This window comes from Chlamydotis macqueenii, chromosome 2 (assembly GCF_036417535.1).
Source record: "Chlamydotis macqueenii isolate bChlMac1 chromosome 2, bChlMac1.mat, whole genome shotgun sequence".
Taxonomy (NCBI): domain Eukaryota; kingdom Metazoa; phylum Chordata; class Aves; order Otidiformes; family Otididae; genus Chlamydotis; species Chlamydotis macqueenii.
In genome coordinates, this window is record NC_141557.1 from 125,035,908 (window position 1) to 125,051,009 (window position 15,102).

At 38.9% G+C, this 15,102-nt stretch overlaps 1 protein-coding gene across 4 annotated transcripts in view; it reads right to left on the bottom strand.

The window, feature by feature from the left end:
• ASPH (aspartate beta-hydroxylase) overlaps window positions 1–14,020 on the bottom strand; it is a 112,220-nt gene extending 98,200 nt beyond the window's left edge. For 3 of the 4 annotated variants that reach the window (XM_086740858.1, XM_086740857.1, XM_086740861.1), the window contains exon 1: window positions 13,794–14,020. In XM_086740858.1, coding sequence (XP_086596984.1) covers window positions 13,794–13,854 — 61 coding nt within the window. In that variant the 5' untranslated portion in view covers window positions 13,855–14,020. Of the gene's footprint in view, window positions 1–7,193; window positions 7,259–13,793 lie in introns of all 4 variants that reach the window. The other variant, XM_086740860.1, reaches the window with a different exon arrangement.
• Between the last annotated feature and the right edge of the window lie 1,082 nt (window positions 14,021–15,102).

Here is a 15,102-nt window from a genome sequence, read left to right on the forward strand (position 1 = left end):
ACTGCTCATTTGAAACTTGCTAACTACTTTAAGAATAAAAGACAGCTTATTTCCAAAACATAGTTTTGAATCTTCTAAAAGTTTTAGTTGAAAGCAACCACATGCATTCCTGCCAAATAATTTTCTGATCAGAACTGTTCCCCTGGTACACCTCATACTTGTTTCTATCAGACTGAAAGGAGAGTTACTGACAGTTTCACCACAGCAAAGCCCATCTCCCTAGAGTGCAATATACAACATGTCAGAAAGCTAAACTAGGCAAATTTTCTATTGCACATTTGTTAAAAGTGGCAGAGGTGCTGATTTTACTTTGTTTCCCTCTCCCCTTCCAGAAAAGATTAAGACTAACTCATCTCACTCATCCCTCCCTCAAATCCTGACAACAAGCACAGTACCTGCACAATTTAAAGCTAACACAAATGATGAGTGATCAACACACTCTCTTCTTCTTAAGGACCAGAACAGGAGGAAGAAACCCACTAATACACTATTCCACTTATTTACATCTTCAATTTTAGCAAAGTATTCTTTTCCCACTGCATTTCAAACAGAAGCCAGTTCCTTTTGGGTGGAAGACAGAAACAAACTCATTTCTCATTAGCAGCAACTCTAATGAAAATTTCAGGATCTAGCACATTGCCTTTCTTCCCCTATGCTTCTTAAAATAACATATTCATCAGGTAGATGGAGTGAACAGTAGATTGTCACAGCTACTTTGAAAAACAACATCTACCTCCTGTGGTTTTAACATCCAGCTACTAATTACCAAATGCAATTCCCAATAGCTCAAGGGAGAAAAAGAAGTGAGAAATAACACTTGAGTTTAAGACTTTCCAAATAGATGTAAAGGAACTACAGGCAGTTGATGATGTAACTAGTGTATCCATTAACTATCTTTAAAGTAACTTGAATATATCAAACAGAACAGATGCTTTAAGAAAGATCTCCTGACTAGTGCATGTCAGCAACTTAGGTGATGCACAAGCGATTTAGAGCAAGATAGGAGGAAAATTTAAATAACAGGTAAAAGTCACCAAATACATGGAGAAATCAACAGCTTATTAAGGGAAATAATTTTATGCGCAATGTTAGGTAGCCTATTGCATATAAAACCTATAGTGTTTTGACAGGCATTTGATGAGGCAATTTGTTGCCTCAAACAAATGTTCACTTCAACTGCACCTGCATTTGCAGATACCAGGTCTTAGAACAAGTGAATTTAACTGATGCTGAGAAACAAGAGTCCACATTATACTTACTTTGGGGGACATGCTCCAAACTAGATCTTGCCTGTGTCAATGCCCATAAGTGGTTGTAGCACACCTTTCCATTTCATTTAACTCAAACTTAAGTAAGTATCCTCAGGGACAACAGCACAATGCATAAAAGCGAAATGAGTGGAGACAATTAAGAAACTGATTTCAAATGTACACTCCCAATGGGAACCAACACACATGCTGACCTTTAACCAAGTACCCACAGCCTTATCTTGTGCTCTTTAAAAATCATTTGATTGCAAAAACATGTCTTCCCAAGGAATGACAAACATCTCTCCTGAAAGGGGAGGCTATAGCTAAATTGGAAAACTCTTTAGAGTCATCAAAAGGAATATGCATCAGAAAGCCACAAAACTGACCTATACACCCCATGCAGAGCATACATTAACACACATCTTGAAAAATACAGCTTACACATGCATCTCTCTGAATGCTCTATTTCAAAATACTAAACAATATAAATTTTGTTAGTTTTGTGGAAGATGAAGGTTAAATTGAATAGATGTATATTTAAAATGCAATTCAAAATTGGCATAGTTAAGTCAACAGCGTAGACTTCTTGCGAGGTCTTGTTCTACTGTGTTCTCCTGTGACTATCCACCTCTGGATCACTACCAAAGTGCAAGCAAAGAAGCTTAGAGGAAAAAAAATGTCAACTATGAACACAAAAATAAAGGCAGACTTCAAAGCATCAAGCTAAACTTTTGTAATGTGTATAATTATTTCTCACAAAGGTGCATTAGGAAGTAATACGGAAGCAATTACGGATTATCACATGAAAAGAAGGGTGCACACCAGCAGGCAGTCATTAGAAATTAGAAAAACACAGTAAAAGGAAAAACAATGAAACACTAACCTCAGAGAAAGACCTAAAAATGGCATTTCAGAAGTAAAAATTATCGGCTAGATCATAGAGACACTTTAGAACAATCTTGTTTCAAAAGTGAAATGCAGAGTGATAAAAACAGATATAGGAGAGAAGCAAAAAATTAAAATAAGTTACAACAGAACTGCCCTACCACCAATAGAGCCGAATTAATAGCAGTGCAAAGACAGAAAACCATCTCTCTTGTACGAGCATGGCCTACTGCCACTTGACATTTTTGTCAAATTATATTTTCCAACATGATTAATGCTAAAACAACTTTTGCAAGCCATTCTCAGCAATAACATTGCAGTTAATTATTTTAAACAGTTTTTACACAAATGTTTTTTGGGTGATGTCAGTAACAAGTACTTTGAGTACAATACCTATTAAAGGGAAGTTTACAGCATTCTCTGCAGATACTATTTTCCCTCGCCCATTAAAATACAACGGTTTTTTTGCCCCCTCTCATTACTGTGAGACAGGTCATATGTGTATACACACGCACACTTTTTGCGATATGTATTTTAAAATCTAGACTCAACAAGCATGTGTGTTGAACTGTTCCATTCTGAGAAGCCCACACACCACCATGATTGCAAGTGCTATCCTGAGGTAAAACAGGTTTTCATCTTTAATTTTCATTCAGTGTACAAAGGGTGGAATAACACACTTTTAATGGACCAATCTGTAGCTTTTGATGTGCTTTTGCAAACTCTATTTCCTTTTGTAAGGGAGATGGGGTTACTGTTTCTCTCTGTTTACTTTACATACAGAACAGAGATCTTCACTAAAATACTTATACTACTTATAAAATATGTGAAATTTTCAAAAATATCAATAATTAGAAATTTGTGTTTGTTTTACAAACAATCATGACAGCAGCATATTTAGAGATAAGATCTAAAGTCTAAGGTAAAGGTTTACTTCTAATAAATTCAATATATATTCTTTGTGATACAAAATTGATTCTTCCTTTTGGTATCTTAAGACATCTTCTTCAGCCCTGCAACGTTCATGGAAATTAGGGGGGAAAAAAAAAGTAGCTTTTCTATTATTATTCTCATTAAGAACTAAATCTTTGCTCTGCATTTCATATGATCTAGGCTACATGGTTATAAAGATATTTATGTACATTACCAAAGGACTTTAATAAACTAAATCAGAAACTTTCTAGTTAGGAACAGGAAAATGGATGGAACAGAAAGAGCTGTAAGTTCAAAGAAAACACAAAGATCAGAACTTAAAAGTTGAGATAACAAATCAGCCAAATGAAAGCCAATGTTGGCTCTCCTACTGCCACTTCACAGATTTTTACTTGACTATTTAAGGAACTTTTCCTTATTCTACATAAAATGAATCCTCACATAAGTCTTTAAGGTCCTTAATTTTAAACCCTCACAAGATTTCTCATAGTAAAGTATTCTACTGGACAATCAAAGAAGAACGTAAATACTAAAAACAAGAGTAGTCATAAATTCAGGATTCGACAACTAAGCAGCTGGATCACGGAGATGCTGAGGGTGACCAACTGAGGGGTGGGAGGGGGAGCAGGGAAATTTAACAAGAGATGCATCATAAAATATGCAAAAAATCTCTAGGATCATAAGCATCCTGCTGAACTTCCCTAGTGAAAGGAAGCTCCTCCTTTCAATAGATGAAGCGATTCCACTGAACCATCTCCTTGAATTCAGCATTTAATCAGGATATAAAAGATCAGAGATTCAGTTCTTTCCTCTGGGGAACTGTGTTTGAACTTCTTTGGAGGTCTAAACCACATTTTTAAGCATACCCAAGGGTATGAGAACAAAGTCACTTTAGTTTTTCATAATGAAGCTGTTTATTAGCACACAGTCAAATCTTAACTGGACACAACAGCAATTTGTAAGAGAGGAGCTCTGTAGAACAAAGACTAAAGCCAAGTTTTTCCCCTCCTTTCTAGGTAAGAAAGGGGACTCCAGCCATAACTGGCCTATCGTCATGCTCTCTCTCAGCAGGCTGAATCTCTGTTTCACATTGTATTGTAACAGTTTCAACAAAAGGAATTTAAAGTATACACTCTCACTGCTGTTCAAGTATACTCCATAAACAGCAGCTGCAACACTGAAAGTCAACCAAACCTTTTCTTCTTCAAGAAGAAAATGGAATTAAATCTTTTTCTCCTCTACCCTGTGTGAGAGCTCCAATTACCAAAGTATTGTACATAAGAAACCACTCTTTCCAGTCTTGTTCTGCACAGAATCAGATCTGCAATCCTATTATCTGAAAATGTGCTTCAAATAAAACAGATACATGAAGGTTTTTTTCCATTTTCATATTCAGTTTATAAAGAGCTGTTCAATACTTTTAAAGAGTCAGCCCATTTCTGAACACAAGCTGTTATACCCATAGATAACTTTCTGGTTCACAGGAAGCAAAGAAGAGTTTTTTAGTTGCAAGCTAAGGTGATTTAATTATTCTTCAGGAAAAAAATCCAAGACAAAACAAGATTATAATCTGTCTGACTGATGTTAAGCTTCATTTCCAGGGTGGGGTTTTTTTTTTAACTATATTCTTATGCAGTTACACTTATTCTGACTCTAAACAGTGAACAAATCCTGATTACTTTCCATCTGGTTTTTCTCTTTAAGAGAAAAACAGTCACAAATTAAAGACAAAAGAAACATCAAGAAATTCTGTCCTAGGAGGATGCACAGTTTCATAAGACTTATCAAAGGCACTTTATCTAAATACAGCACAACAGTGAATGCTACTTGCAGCACTGGCTCTGCACTTTTCAGTGAGAATTGGAGAGAGCAGCTGTTTGCTACCATAATCGTTGCTGCTGTTAACAACTTTCCTCTGGAGTTCTGTTCATCTAAGCATAACTGCTGAAGTCAGAGGAGGTAAAAATGAATACAGATACATGTTAATAGGAAAAAATCCTGAATCTGCACCTGCTTCTTTTCTAAAAGTGCTAGAAAGATGATCATTTTCAAAAGCTAGGCAAATTTTATCCAAGCCATGTTTTGGGTTTTTCTTTTCCTTTTTAGTTATTCAGATGGACCTTTTTTTTAATAGTTCTTCAATCAGGATTTATTACAAGGAAAAATGGACACAGATGCGTACACAGCTTAAGTGACTAATAACAACACTGCTTACAATGTGAAAGAGTTTTATAATGAATACTGACTATCAACAGAAATATATTTAAAGCGGTATTTAATGTATCCATCACATACTATCTGAATACTTTGAATTATTTTTTAAAAACAAAAAAAACAAAAAAAACCAAACTTTTCTCCACAAACTTAAAGATAGCACAATAACAAGCTTAGACAGTTAGCACTTCAGGAAAAAATAAACATCCTGTAAAGACAGAACAGAAAAAAAAATTGTGTTCTCTTTTTACCTAACGTAAACAGATTTGTACAGAAAAGTGCACCTTCCTACATTCTGGTATTTTTCCCACTTTAGTGATTTTTCTCAAGTTTTGTTTTTATGTGTATACAAACACAAAATAGAATTCACGAGAACTTGCCTCTTGTAAACTTACTTGACTCAAACATCAAACCAAGAAGTTCAAGGTTAAGACTACAAGCTTATAAAGAAATTTTAGTTTTTCTCCTGCTACAGGATCAATGTATCTGTATCAGCTATACCACTGATGAGAAGAAAAAATTAATACTGACTTTAACAGTGCAGATGACTTAAAGATTTTTAATAGCTGCAGTCAACAATTTAATTAATTGATTAATCAGCTCTCTCCCATGGAACATTTGAAAATAACATCTAAAATTATACAATCTATCCTGTATTGAATGATTTACTGTGGCCAGTAGTTCTACACAATGACTAGGTTAACTAAATATTTGGTTGCATTTAGGCCAGAGCAGAGTTCAGGAAAGGTAAATGTGGAGAGGAAATACAAGAAATACTTAAGCGCAGAACATTCAAATTCTGCTGGTGGTGACCTTAAAAATATTTCTGTTACATAAGGCTGAAAATCCTCATTTCTGTGTATAGTATACTGGCATTAATTTTAGGGTATTTTTTCCTTGTTCCATTTTTCCTATCCTGTAATGTGGGTCACATCAATTCATTTTAGCAACAAGTCCTAATTAAGCCACAAAAGAAAGAAAACAGATTATATCATTTCAGTGCTTTCAATTTTTCTCATGATTTGAGTGAGTTTCAGACAGAAGCAAATAAAACTCCAGTTGCCATGCAAGTACCTACAACTCTGCTACTCACAGGTTTCCGCTCATGGAAAACAGAACATTTTAAAATCCTTTATTTAATGCCTAAAACCTATCACAGTTTCAAGTCTGATACTAAGTCAATTTAATTAGATGTTAGTTCATAGAGGTGCTCTGCATCTGCAACTCTTACAGAGTTCAAAACAGTTTTTAGGTGTCTCATAGCTACAGTCTCATAAATAGTTGTTAAAATATGTTGTTAGGAGATCTCACTTGCAAAAGGATTGCTCTTTTCACAGCTTTCTTGCTTCAAAAGATATAGCTGTGTCCTCCAGTTACTACGGACAGAAATAGTACCACAGTCATAAACTGCAATGTGAACTTCCTTTTATAATACTAAAAAACCAAACCCAAACTTAAAAAACACTAGTGTAGAAAGTGAAACATGTTACAATAATTGTCAATTATTATTCAAACAGAATCCCAGGAAATAAAATTGTAAAACAAGAAAACTACTACTCAGTAGTTACAAAACCCCTAGTTATTCAATATCTTCTAAACAAAGCATTTGTTTAGAATGCAACTTCACAGCATTTGTTACACAAGGTAAGTACATGCATAGTAATAGTGCAACTCCATATGGAGACAAAAATTTGTTTAATTTTAAAAGTTCTAACAAAGCCAAACCACACACACTACAGTTTCTTCACACTCAGTATATGTTTATCTGCATACTTAATTTCCAGTATGTTTAAAGACACATAACAGTTAGGATTTCCACTTCAAAGCATAGCTCAAAATTCTTCCATGCAAAGAGCTAGCCCGTAGGATGCAGTTAGGAAAAACATTGCTGCAGGCTATCACACAGATTACCAGTCTGTGATCTTCATCGGGAAATAACCACTTGGGGTAAATCAGAACTTCACTGCTCAAGTTCTCTACAATGAAGAATTCAACACAAGAATTAGCACAGGAACACTTATTACATGTTTCAAAGTGATTCAGAAAGGTCTAGCTGAAAATTAACTTTTTCTCTTTCAAAACGGGTGATCAGTAAAGGGGCTTTTAGTTTAAAGAAACAGCAATATTGAAATCCCACCTCTTTATGCACTCTGTAATACAAGCCTACTACTGCTAGTAAATTTAGCTGTCTTTACTGAAGCCCTTAAATATCCAGCCATCACACTAGCATATCCAACCAAGCCGTTCACCTTCTACATTCACATCACCGCTCTTTGATAACATGATCAAACATAAAACCCTAGATTCAACCTCCCCTGACACCCAGCCACTCGTCATCTCTTCCCTTCTACCCAACTGACTTTCCATAAAGCTGTGCACCGAGCTAAACTGGAGGAAAAAGAAGAATCAGCTTTGGGCTTATCAGTTCCCTCGGTGGTTCCAGACACCTGCACAGCTACTAATTCCAGTACAGGGAAGGAGAATTGAAAAGAGGAGGACTGCAGAGCAACCTCAGACTAGACTAAGCCGACTGCAGACCTACAGCATTGAACTGTAAAAAAATTTAACACTTCAATCCCTTAATATGATGTACATCCCTGGAGCCTGAATCTAAACTAGCTACCACCTCTGATGAGGAATTTTCATGTGCATTCTCAGAATAACTGCCAAAATCTGAGAAAATATACTCCAACTTTCTGTGTCCCCGAGATTATCAGTGATACATTAGGTCCTCCACCTAGCATTTTAAACAAGACCTATTCTCAAAAGGCTATTGAAAAGATTATATCTCTTACATACCATTTAAACTCTTTAACAAAATGCTCAAAAAGTATATGAACACAGATACCCTTGCAGATGTGAAGTGCAAGGCTCCTCCACATTTGCAGCACCATGAATAATATATTTTAGCCCACAATGACTTCCTGCATGCAGCTAAAATGCATTAGCCAACACAGAGCAGGCCGTAGATTTCAGCCCACACTGAATCAAAAGGGGCAAGAGAACTTTCCTTGAAGTCTTTAACAAGTGGCAGCATCTCCAGAAGCGGGGAGAGGAATCTCCCAGTGCTACAGAATTCTTACGGAGACAAAGTACTGACAGAGGGGAAAGTATCGGGCTCTCTTTCTTCTTACGTTAATACTGCTAGACTTAAGTACCAATCTTAAAATCCAAAATAATACGTTCTTGAGAAAAAGCAAAGGGAAGAAATCCAAATACCAGACAATATGGGGAAAAAAAGTAATAAAAGCATGTGTTCAAATCAATTGTTTTTCACTGCAGAGTGACCTTGGCAGTTACTACACCTTTCAGTAGCTAATAGCGTATAGAAGCTTTCACACAGACAAACCTAAAAGATGACAGGGTTGCCATTCTAGGATTTAGAGCTCATTTAACTCTAGTTCTAGACAAATGAATGAAGAGGTATATCAAGGACTCACTATTGCAATGCAAATCTGCTTAGGTATGCAGAGGAATATATGTGTTAACAATTTTAAGAATGTTATTTACATCACTTTCATTTAATGAGAGATAAGAAAACTGACTTATACGAAGAGTTACTGCCTCAAGTTTTGTACAGGACCTTTAAAGAAAGATACAGAAAAAAAAATTAAAAAATAAGAGCAGGAACCCAGCAAAACCAGTATTTTCACTGTTGGCACTGCTGCAACATATCATGCAAATTACAGATGTTTGGATCATTACTGTTGCTACTATCATTTAATTTAGCAGAGAATTTTACACCATGTTAAAATGTGTTCCAGAAAGGCCACCCTGAACAAGACACAAGGCAAACAGATGAATCACAAAGAGGTGGCTGTCTGCACTTTCATGGTTTTGCTATTTTTACTAACACGTTTTAGGGTTTCCTGAAGATTTAGGGAAGAAACATACACACACAGTTGTTATAACAGTTGTTATTTAGATACTTTGTCACTGACATGAGCAGTTCATACTTTGAAAGCTAAAGTTAGCTATTAGATACCAGGTACACAAATGCCATTAAAATCCAAGGATCTAGGATTAGTCTCAGAAGTCATCATCAACTTTCCTGGTTAAATCCATCTTGCTCCGAATAGAGACATGGTTTTTACCACTCTGTACCAAACTGTTTGAAAAACAGTAATATCAAGATCTAATGGTAAAAATTGAAGACTGGTTCGACTAGTTGTAAGCAAGTAGACTAGACAATAGGATAAGCTTGCTGAAGAAATCACTGCAGCATTTCTAGAACAGTATATAAAGATTCCACCAGTGAGACACAGACAAAGAATTTCTCATTTGTCTGCAACAGTCATATAGCAACTCTAACAAAGCAATAACATTCCATTCCGTACGCCTGAATACCAAAGATGTTACAAGAAAACATTCTAAAGTTGAGTTTAAATAATCAAATCAAAGCACTGAGTAGCACACTAAGTGAATTAATGAAAACTTATATTAGTTCAGCAAACACTAGGAGTTAGATTTGGACAAATCAGTCCCAAATTCACACCCCACTTATGACCTTCAACATTTTAATATCCTTCTTCCTAAGGATTACAATCAAAAATAAGAAGGAAAAAACTGAAAGACTGTAACAAGAAATCAGACGATATACTACACAATTGTAAAGTCAAGAGCATAAAGCAAGCACATTGGCCAGTAGTTCACATCAGAAATTAGAGAGACAGAATTTTTACATAGATGGAAGCATCATATTTATACACAATCCACAGTGTAAGTAAAGGAGATGTTATACCATAGCAAAGCTGGGTAGCTGAGAGAGGCCAGAGAAGGCACAGGGAATCCCACTTAAAGCATCAGAAGCAGTGATGCAAGTTCAATGTCCCCCAGAGCCAACACAAGAGCTTCAGTAGGAAAAAGTTACCTGTTTAGCTGATGAACTTTCTCTGCTCTTTAGGTAAATTAAAAAGCTAATGGAGAGCCTCACCCAGAGAAAGTACACTATACAGTAGTCTTTACAAGCGAGATGAGATAAAATGTCAAAGTTCATGCAAATTAACAGGCACATAACTATCCTTCTAGAAGTGATAACGTTAACCAAAAAAGAAGTAATATTAGCACAAAATTGCATTTGGATAAGGACATCATGTCACCTTGAACACATATAAAAAAAACTCAAACAAATTTGAAGAAAGTTGAAAAGCCAGAAGTTAATTAAAAAAATAGATTAAGGGACCTTAGATCATCGAAAAGATGAGTAAAATGAGTTAAAAGCTTGGCAATACATTTGCATTAGGATAGAGAAGGAAACTACATAGTTAAAAGACAAAAAAAAAGAAATCAAATATCATCTGGGATCTTGCAGAGAAAAGGCGATGTCAGAAGATAATCTCAATTATTATTATGGAGATTAAAGAAAATTTATCAAAGCAACAATAGAGTTCCTTGACTTGAATCTGTCTGATGACAACACAGCCTCAGAATTAGCAGAGGTAGGATTTTTTTTTTTTAATATAAACTACAGCTGTCTGTAGATACAGACTATGCCTTGTGTTGGAAATGTGGGGTTTTACAGTGCCTAGCTTGCTGGAGAACTACTCTCCCACTTGTAGACAGAAATACAAAGTAAATAGACAGCAATTATTGCACAACTGTATGATCAGTGAGAATTATGTTTAAGTAACTTCTTGCTTATGTACTGCAAGACAAAAGACACCCACACAGTAACACAGTGATAGATCCCTTACCATCAGTACTCTTACAAGCAAGAATAGCTTATAAAGTAATTCCTATCTTTTCAGCCATCTGTATTGCAAAAGTAGCTGGGCTGCTGATCCTCACTCTTACTGGAAGGCTTCTCCACAACCACGTCCTAATGCCCGAGATATTTCCAAATCTCCCGTCTCATGAAATTTGAAGGAGTTAATTCGTGACCAGGTGACAAGCATTTGTTCCTGTACCAAAACTGTCTCTCATTTAACAAAGCTTTAAGTAATATTACAGCAAGCATCTATTACTTCATCTAGTTGATTAAAATTTATTTTCTTCCATTAGGGAGGCCACAGTTTTTACAATGGATTCTGAAGGCTAGCGACAACAAGCTAAACTTTCCAGTAAAGATAATAACAAACACATGTTCCCCTCTTCAAGCATCTCCAAACTGTCAAATTTTGACCTAGTTTTTGCTTCTGTATTCCAAATGAAGTCATTGGCATATTCATAAAATCCTGTAAATGTCACTTTCAAAGAAGCGTCCATCAGTAACAGTACAAAGCTCAAATACAAAGATTTTTTAAAATCAGGACTGATTTGACAGCTTCTAGTATACGGCTTTTGAAAGTAAAAGGTAGAGTTCTATTTCTAAAAAACATATAGTTCGACTTCCAACATTTCAATGAATCTGAAAACTCCTATACAAACTGCAGTTAGAACTATTTCAGACAATGTATTTCTAAGATTACTGTTAATATTTTCTGATGGGGAAACCTAAAAGCATATTACTACATTCAGATGCAGGCATTGTCTTCAGCGCACAGATTTTTAGATGTGCTGTCACCTTCAGTGGTTTCAGAGCTATGAGCAATGCCTTGGCAACAAGCCACATCCTCTCCCACAAACTGCTGTGAAAGTGAATACTACAACATTATCAAGAACTGCCTCAAACTTGAGGTTTTCATACTTCAGAGTCTGAATTGCTAGCCATCTCAAAATTATTTCCTCATCTCATTTTCACATTCCTCAACCATGAAAGGCGGTAATGGCTGCTGTGAAGACTCTGCTCCTCTAGCTGTTCCTTTATTCCCACAGGAGTGATTATCCATTACCTCTTTCTGCAGCTGCAACTATGAAAACAGCATCAGCTTCATGCTGTAATTTCTATAGTTATCCAAGGGATTTTAAGAAAGAGTTGCTGAAACTAACAAAACATTTGTCTAAATTTAAGAGGTTACATCTTAGGAGAGTGCCTAACACATCACTCATACTGCTTCATCCCCTCACATATAACAGTAAATAGTCTCCGTTGCAATTACCCAAAGCAGCTATCTTTTAACATACAGAAATAAAATTTTACTCAGACTGAAAATTAAAACCTACGGAATATTTCTTAGTCAGAGATTCAGTTTCCTGATAAATATATTTTTCAAATATTAACAGAACCATGTCTACTATTCAAAATTATACTGGGGGTACATATTCTTAATGTATTATAATTGAAAAATCTGTATTTAGCATGCTTAACAGTGGATGATAATCAAAGCACTTCCCGTCCAAGCAAAAAGTGTAACACTGACTCAACAGCAAAGGCTAGGAATTGAAAAAAAAAAAAAAAATTTAAAAAAAATTTAAAAAAACCCAAACAAAACCACTTCTGTGAAAATTGTAATGCCACTGTAATACCTCTAAACTCTTTTATGCTTAAGTATATTTAAAATCTTTTTCTCTTAATTCATCATGTGATAAGTAAATTAATCCTACATAGTCCATCCTTTAATTAACACTATTCTCTGTATTATTGCATTATTCAGAGAGGAACAACAGATATTCAGTGTCATCATCAGATTTCATCACTGGAGCTCTGTGTACATCAAGCTCAAAACCAAAGAAGTGACAACAAGCAAACACTGAATCTCTGATAAGAGCACTTCCTTTCTTTAGTGCAGCGTGCATGGTTGCATAGTGACTCCAGTAGTATATACTGTCTTCCTCTTTCAAACATGTTCTGCTATGCTTAAAAATGCTACTGCACGTAAAGCATTCCCTACCTAAACTGTCCACACACCGCAGTTTATGAACAGGTGGATTTGCTGAGCTGCTCTTTGGGGTGGGGGCGGTATGGACAACAGTCTCAAAAAACCTTCCGCTTGCATTTTTCCAAGATTATTCCTCCTTGCTTCTATACTTACAGAAACCATCAGCTTAGATGCTACATGTAGGATAGACTCGATAACTTCAGACTGGTGCTATTAAACAGATCAGCCCGAGGAGATACTGCAACATCCGAGTTTGAACACAAGAATAACAACAACTTCACTAACATCAGGCATTGGGCTTCCTGGTTTTACCTCAAGCTTCTGGAGTAAAAGACCCGAGCGCACTTCCCTGGGATACCTACAGTCGTGGAGACCCGTGTCTGCCTACAGACGACCCGCCCGTCGCTCATCCCAGCCCCTTTGGGGAGATTTCAAGGGGCGCCTAGGCCCAGCCACGCAACTTTCTCCTCCAGGTGAACCCCCGAGGAGGGGAGCGACAGGAACTCGAAGGACAGACCTCGGCCATCTGTCCCTGCCCCGCTCCCCCACAGCTCCCGCGGCGCCTGCGGAGCGCGGCCCCCGCAGGCCCACGCCGTGCGGCCGCGGGCCGGCAGCGGGGGAGGCCGCACCTTAACCAGCCGGGACGAAGGCGCAGCACCCCGTCGCTTCGCCCGAGGGCTGCCCCTCGCCGCGGTGAGAGGCCGCATCGGCCCCCTCCCTCCCCCAGTTCCCGGGCTCCGGCCACCGCCCCCCGCGGGAACTCCCGCTTCTTCCCCTCAGGCTGCGGCCGCGCTCCCGCAGAGCCGCCGCTCACCTCTCTTAGAGCCGGGGCTGGGGCTGCCGCCGGCGCCTCTGGAGCTCTTGCGTGAGGCCATGGCACCTCCTGTCAGGCGGCGAGGGGGAGGAGGGTGGGCGGTGGCGGCTGCGCGGGCAGGTGGTGGGGGCGGGGCGGAGCCAGCAGGCCGCAGCGAGAACGAGCCCGGGGCCACCGCCACCACCTGAGCTCCGCGTGCGGCCACAGCAGCGCGGGACCGAGCGCACGGCGACCCGCCCCGCCCGCCAGCAACCAATGGCGGAGCGCCCACCGGAACGAGGAGGGGCGCCTCTCGCCTCCGATTGGCGGCGGCGCGGGGGCGCGTGCCCGCCGCCCTCCCCGCCGCCGGCGCCTTTGAACGTGGCAACGCGGGAGCGAGCGGCGGCGGCGGCTTCTCGCGAGGGTTCGGCCGCGCGGACGGGCCAGGGGCCGCCCCCTCTCCCCCCTCGCTGCTGAGGGGCTGAGTTTGCGGCGGCTGCGTTGGGCCGTTTGTCAGCGGCTGCCGCCGCCCCCCCCCCACTCCCGGGAGGGAGCGGCCTCGTTCCGTTCCCTGTTCTCAGGGCAGGGGCTCGGGCCCTGAGCGGCGGAGAGGGGGAGCGGGGGTGGGCTCTGCCTGTCAGTTAGGGCAGCTCAGTGAGGAAATTGGGAGGGTGCTGGGGTGCCCGTGTGCATCCTGTCCGGTATCCCTGACCGTCCTCCGCTGTGTTCAAGCGTTAATAATGCATCCAGTTAAATCCCCAAATTATGGGACGTAGCTCGTTCCAGAGAGCGCATTCTCAACCAATATGGTAAAAGAATTTGAAGTACGTTACATCAACGGATGAATTCTCAAACAAGCTTTTTGAGGCTTTGAAAATACTTAAACTAGCCTGTGGCAAAATAAGCCTCTTTTTCACAGAAATTCGGGATGCTGCTTGGTACTCAGTGATCTGGGTTGAGACTTACTTAAGGAGCAGTTTGGCATAACAGTAAAATTCTGAAATAAAAAAAAAAAAAAAAGCAAAACCTGCCATTGAGTCCTGATCGTAAATACAGTGTTTCAGTTCAAAATAAACAATTTTGGAAATTAGAGCCTTTGCAAATGGGTGCGTGGAGAGAGAAGGTTTTTCCCAAAACAAAGTCAGGTGCTGTGTTTTGAACTGAGCAATGCAGTGAAGCTAACCAGAATTAATAATTTACTGAAGAGCATTAATCAGTAATTTTGAATGAGATTTGAGCTGAAGTGCTTAGTCAAGAAACAGGATGACAGTGTGGGTATGTAGCCAGTAGAAGTAAAACCAACTGGTTTTGTGAACATCAAAACTAATGA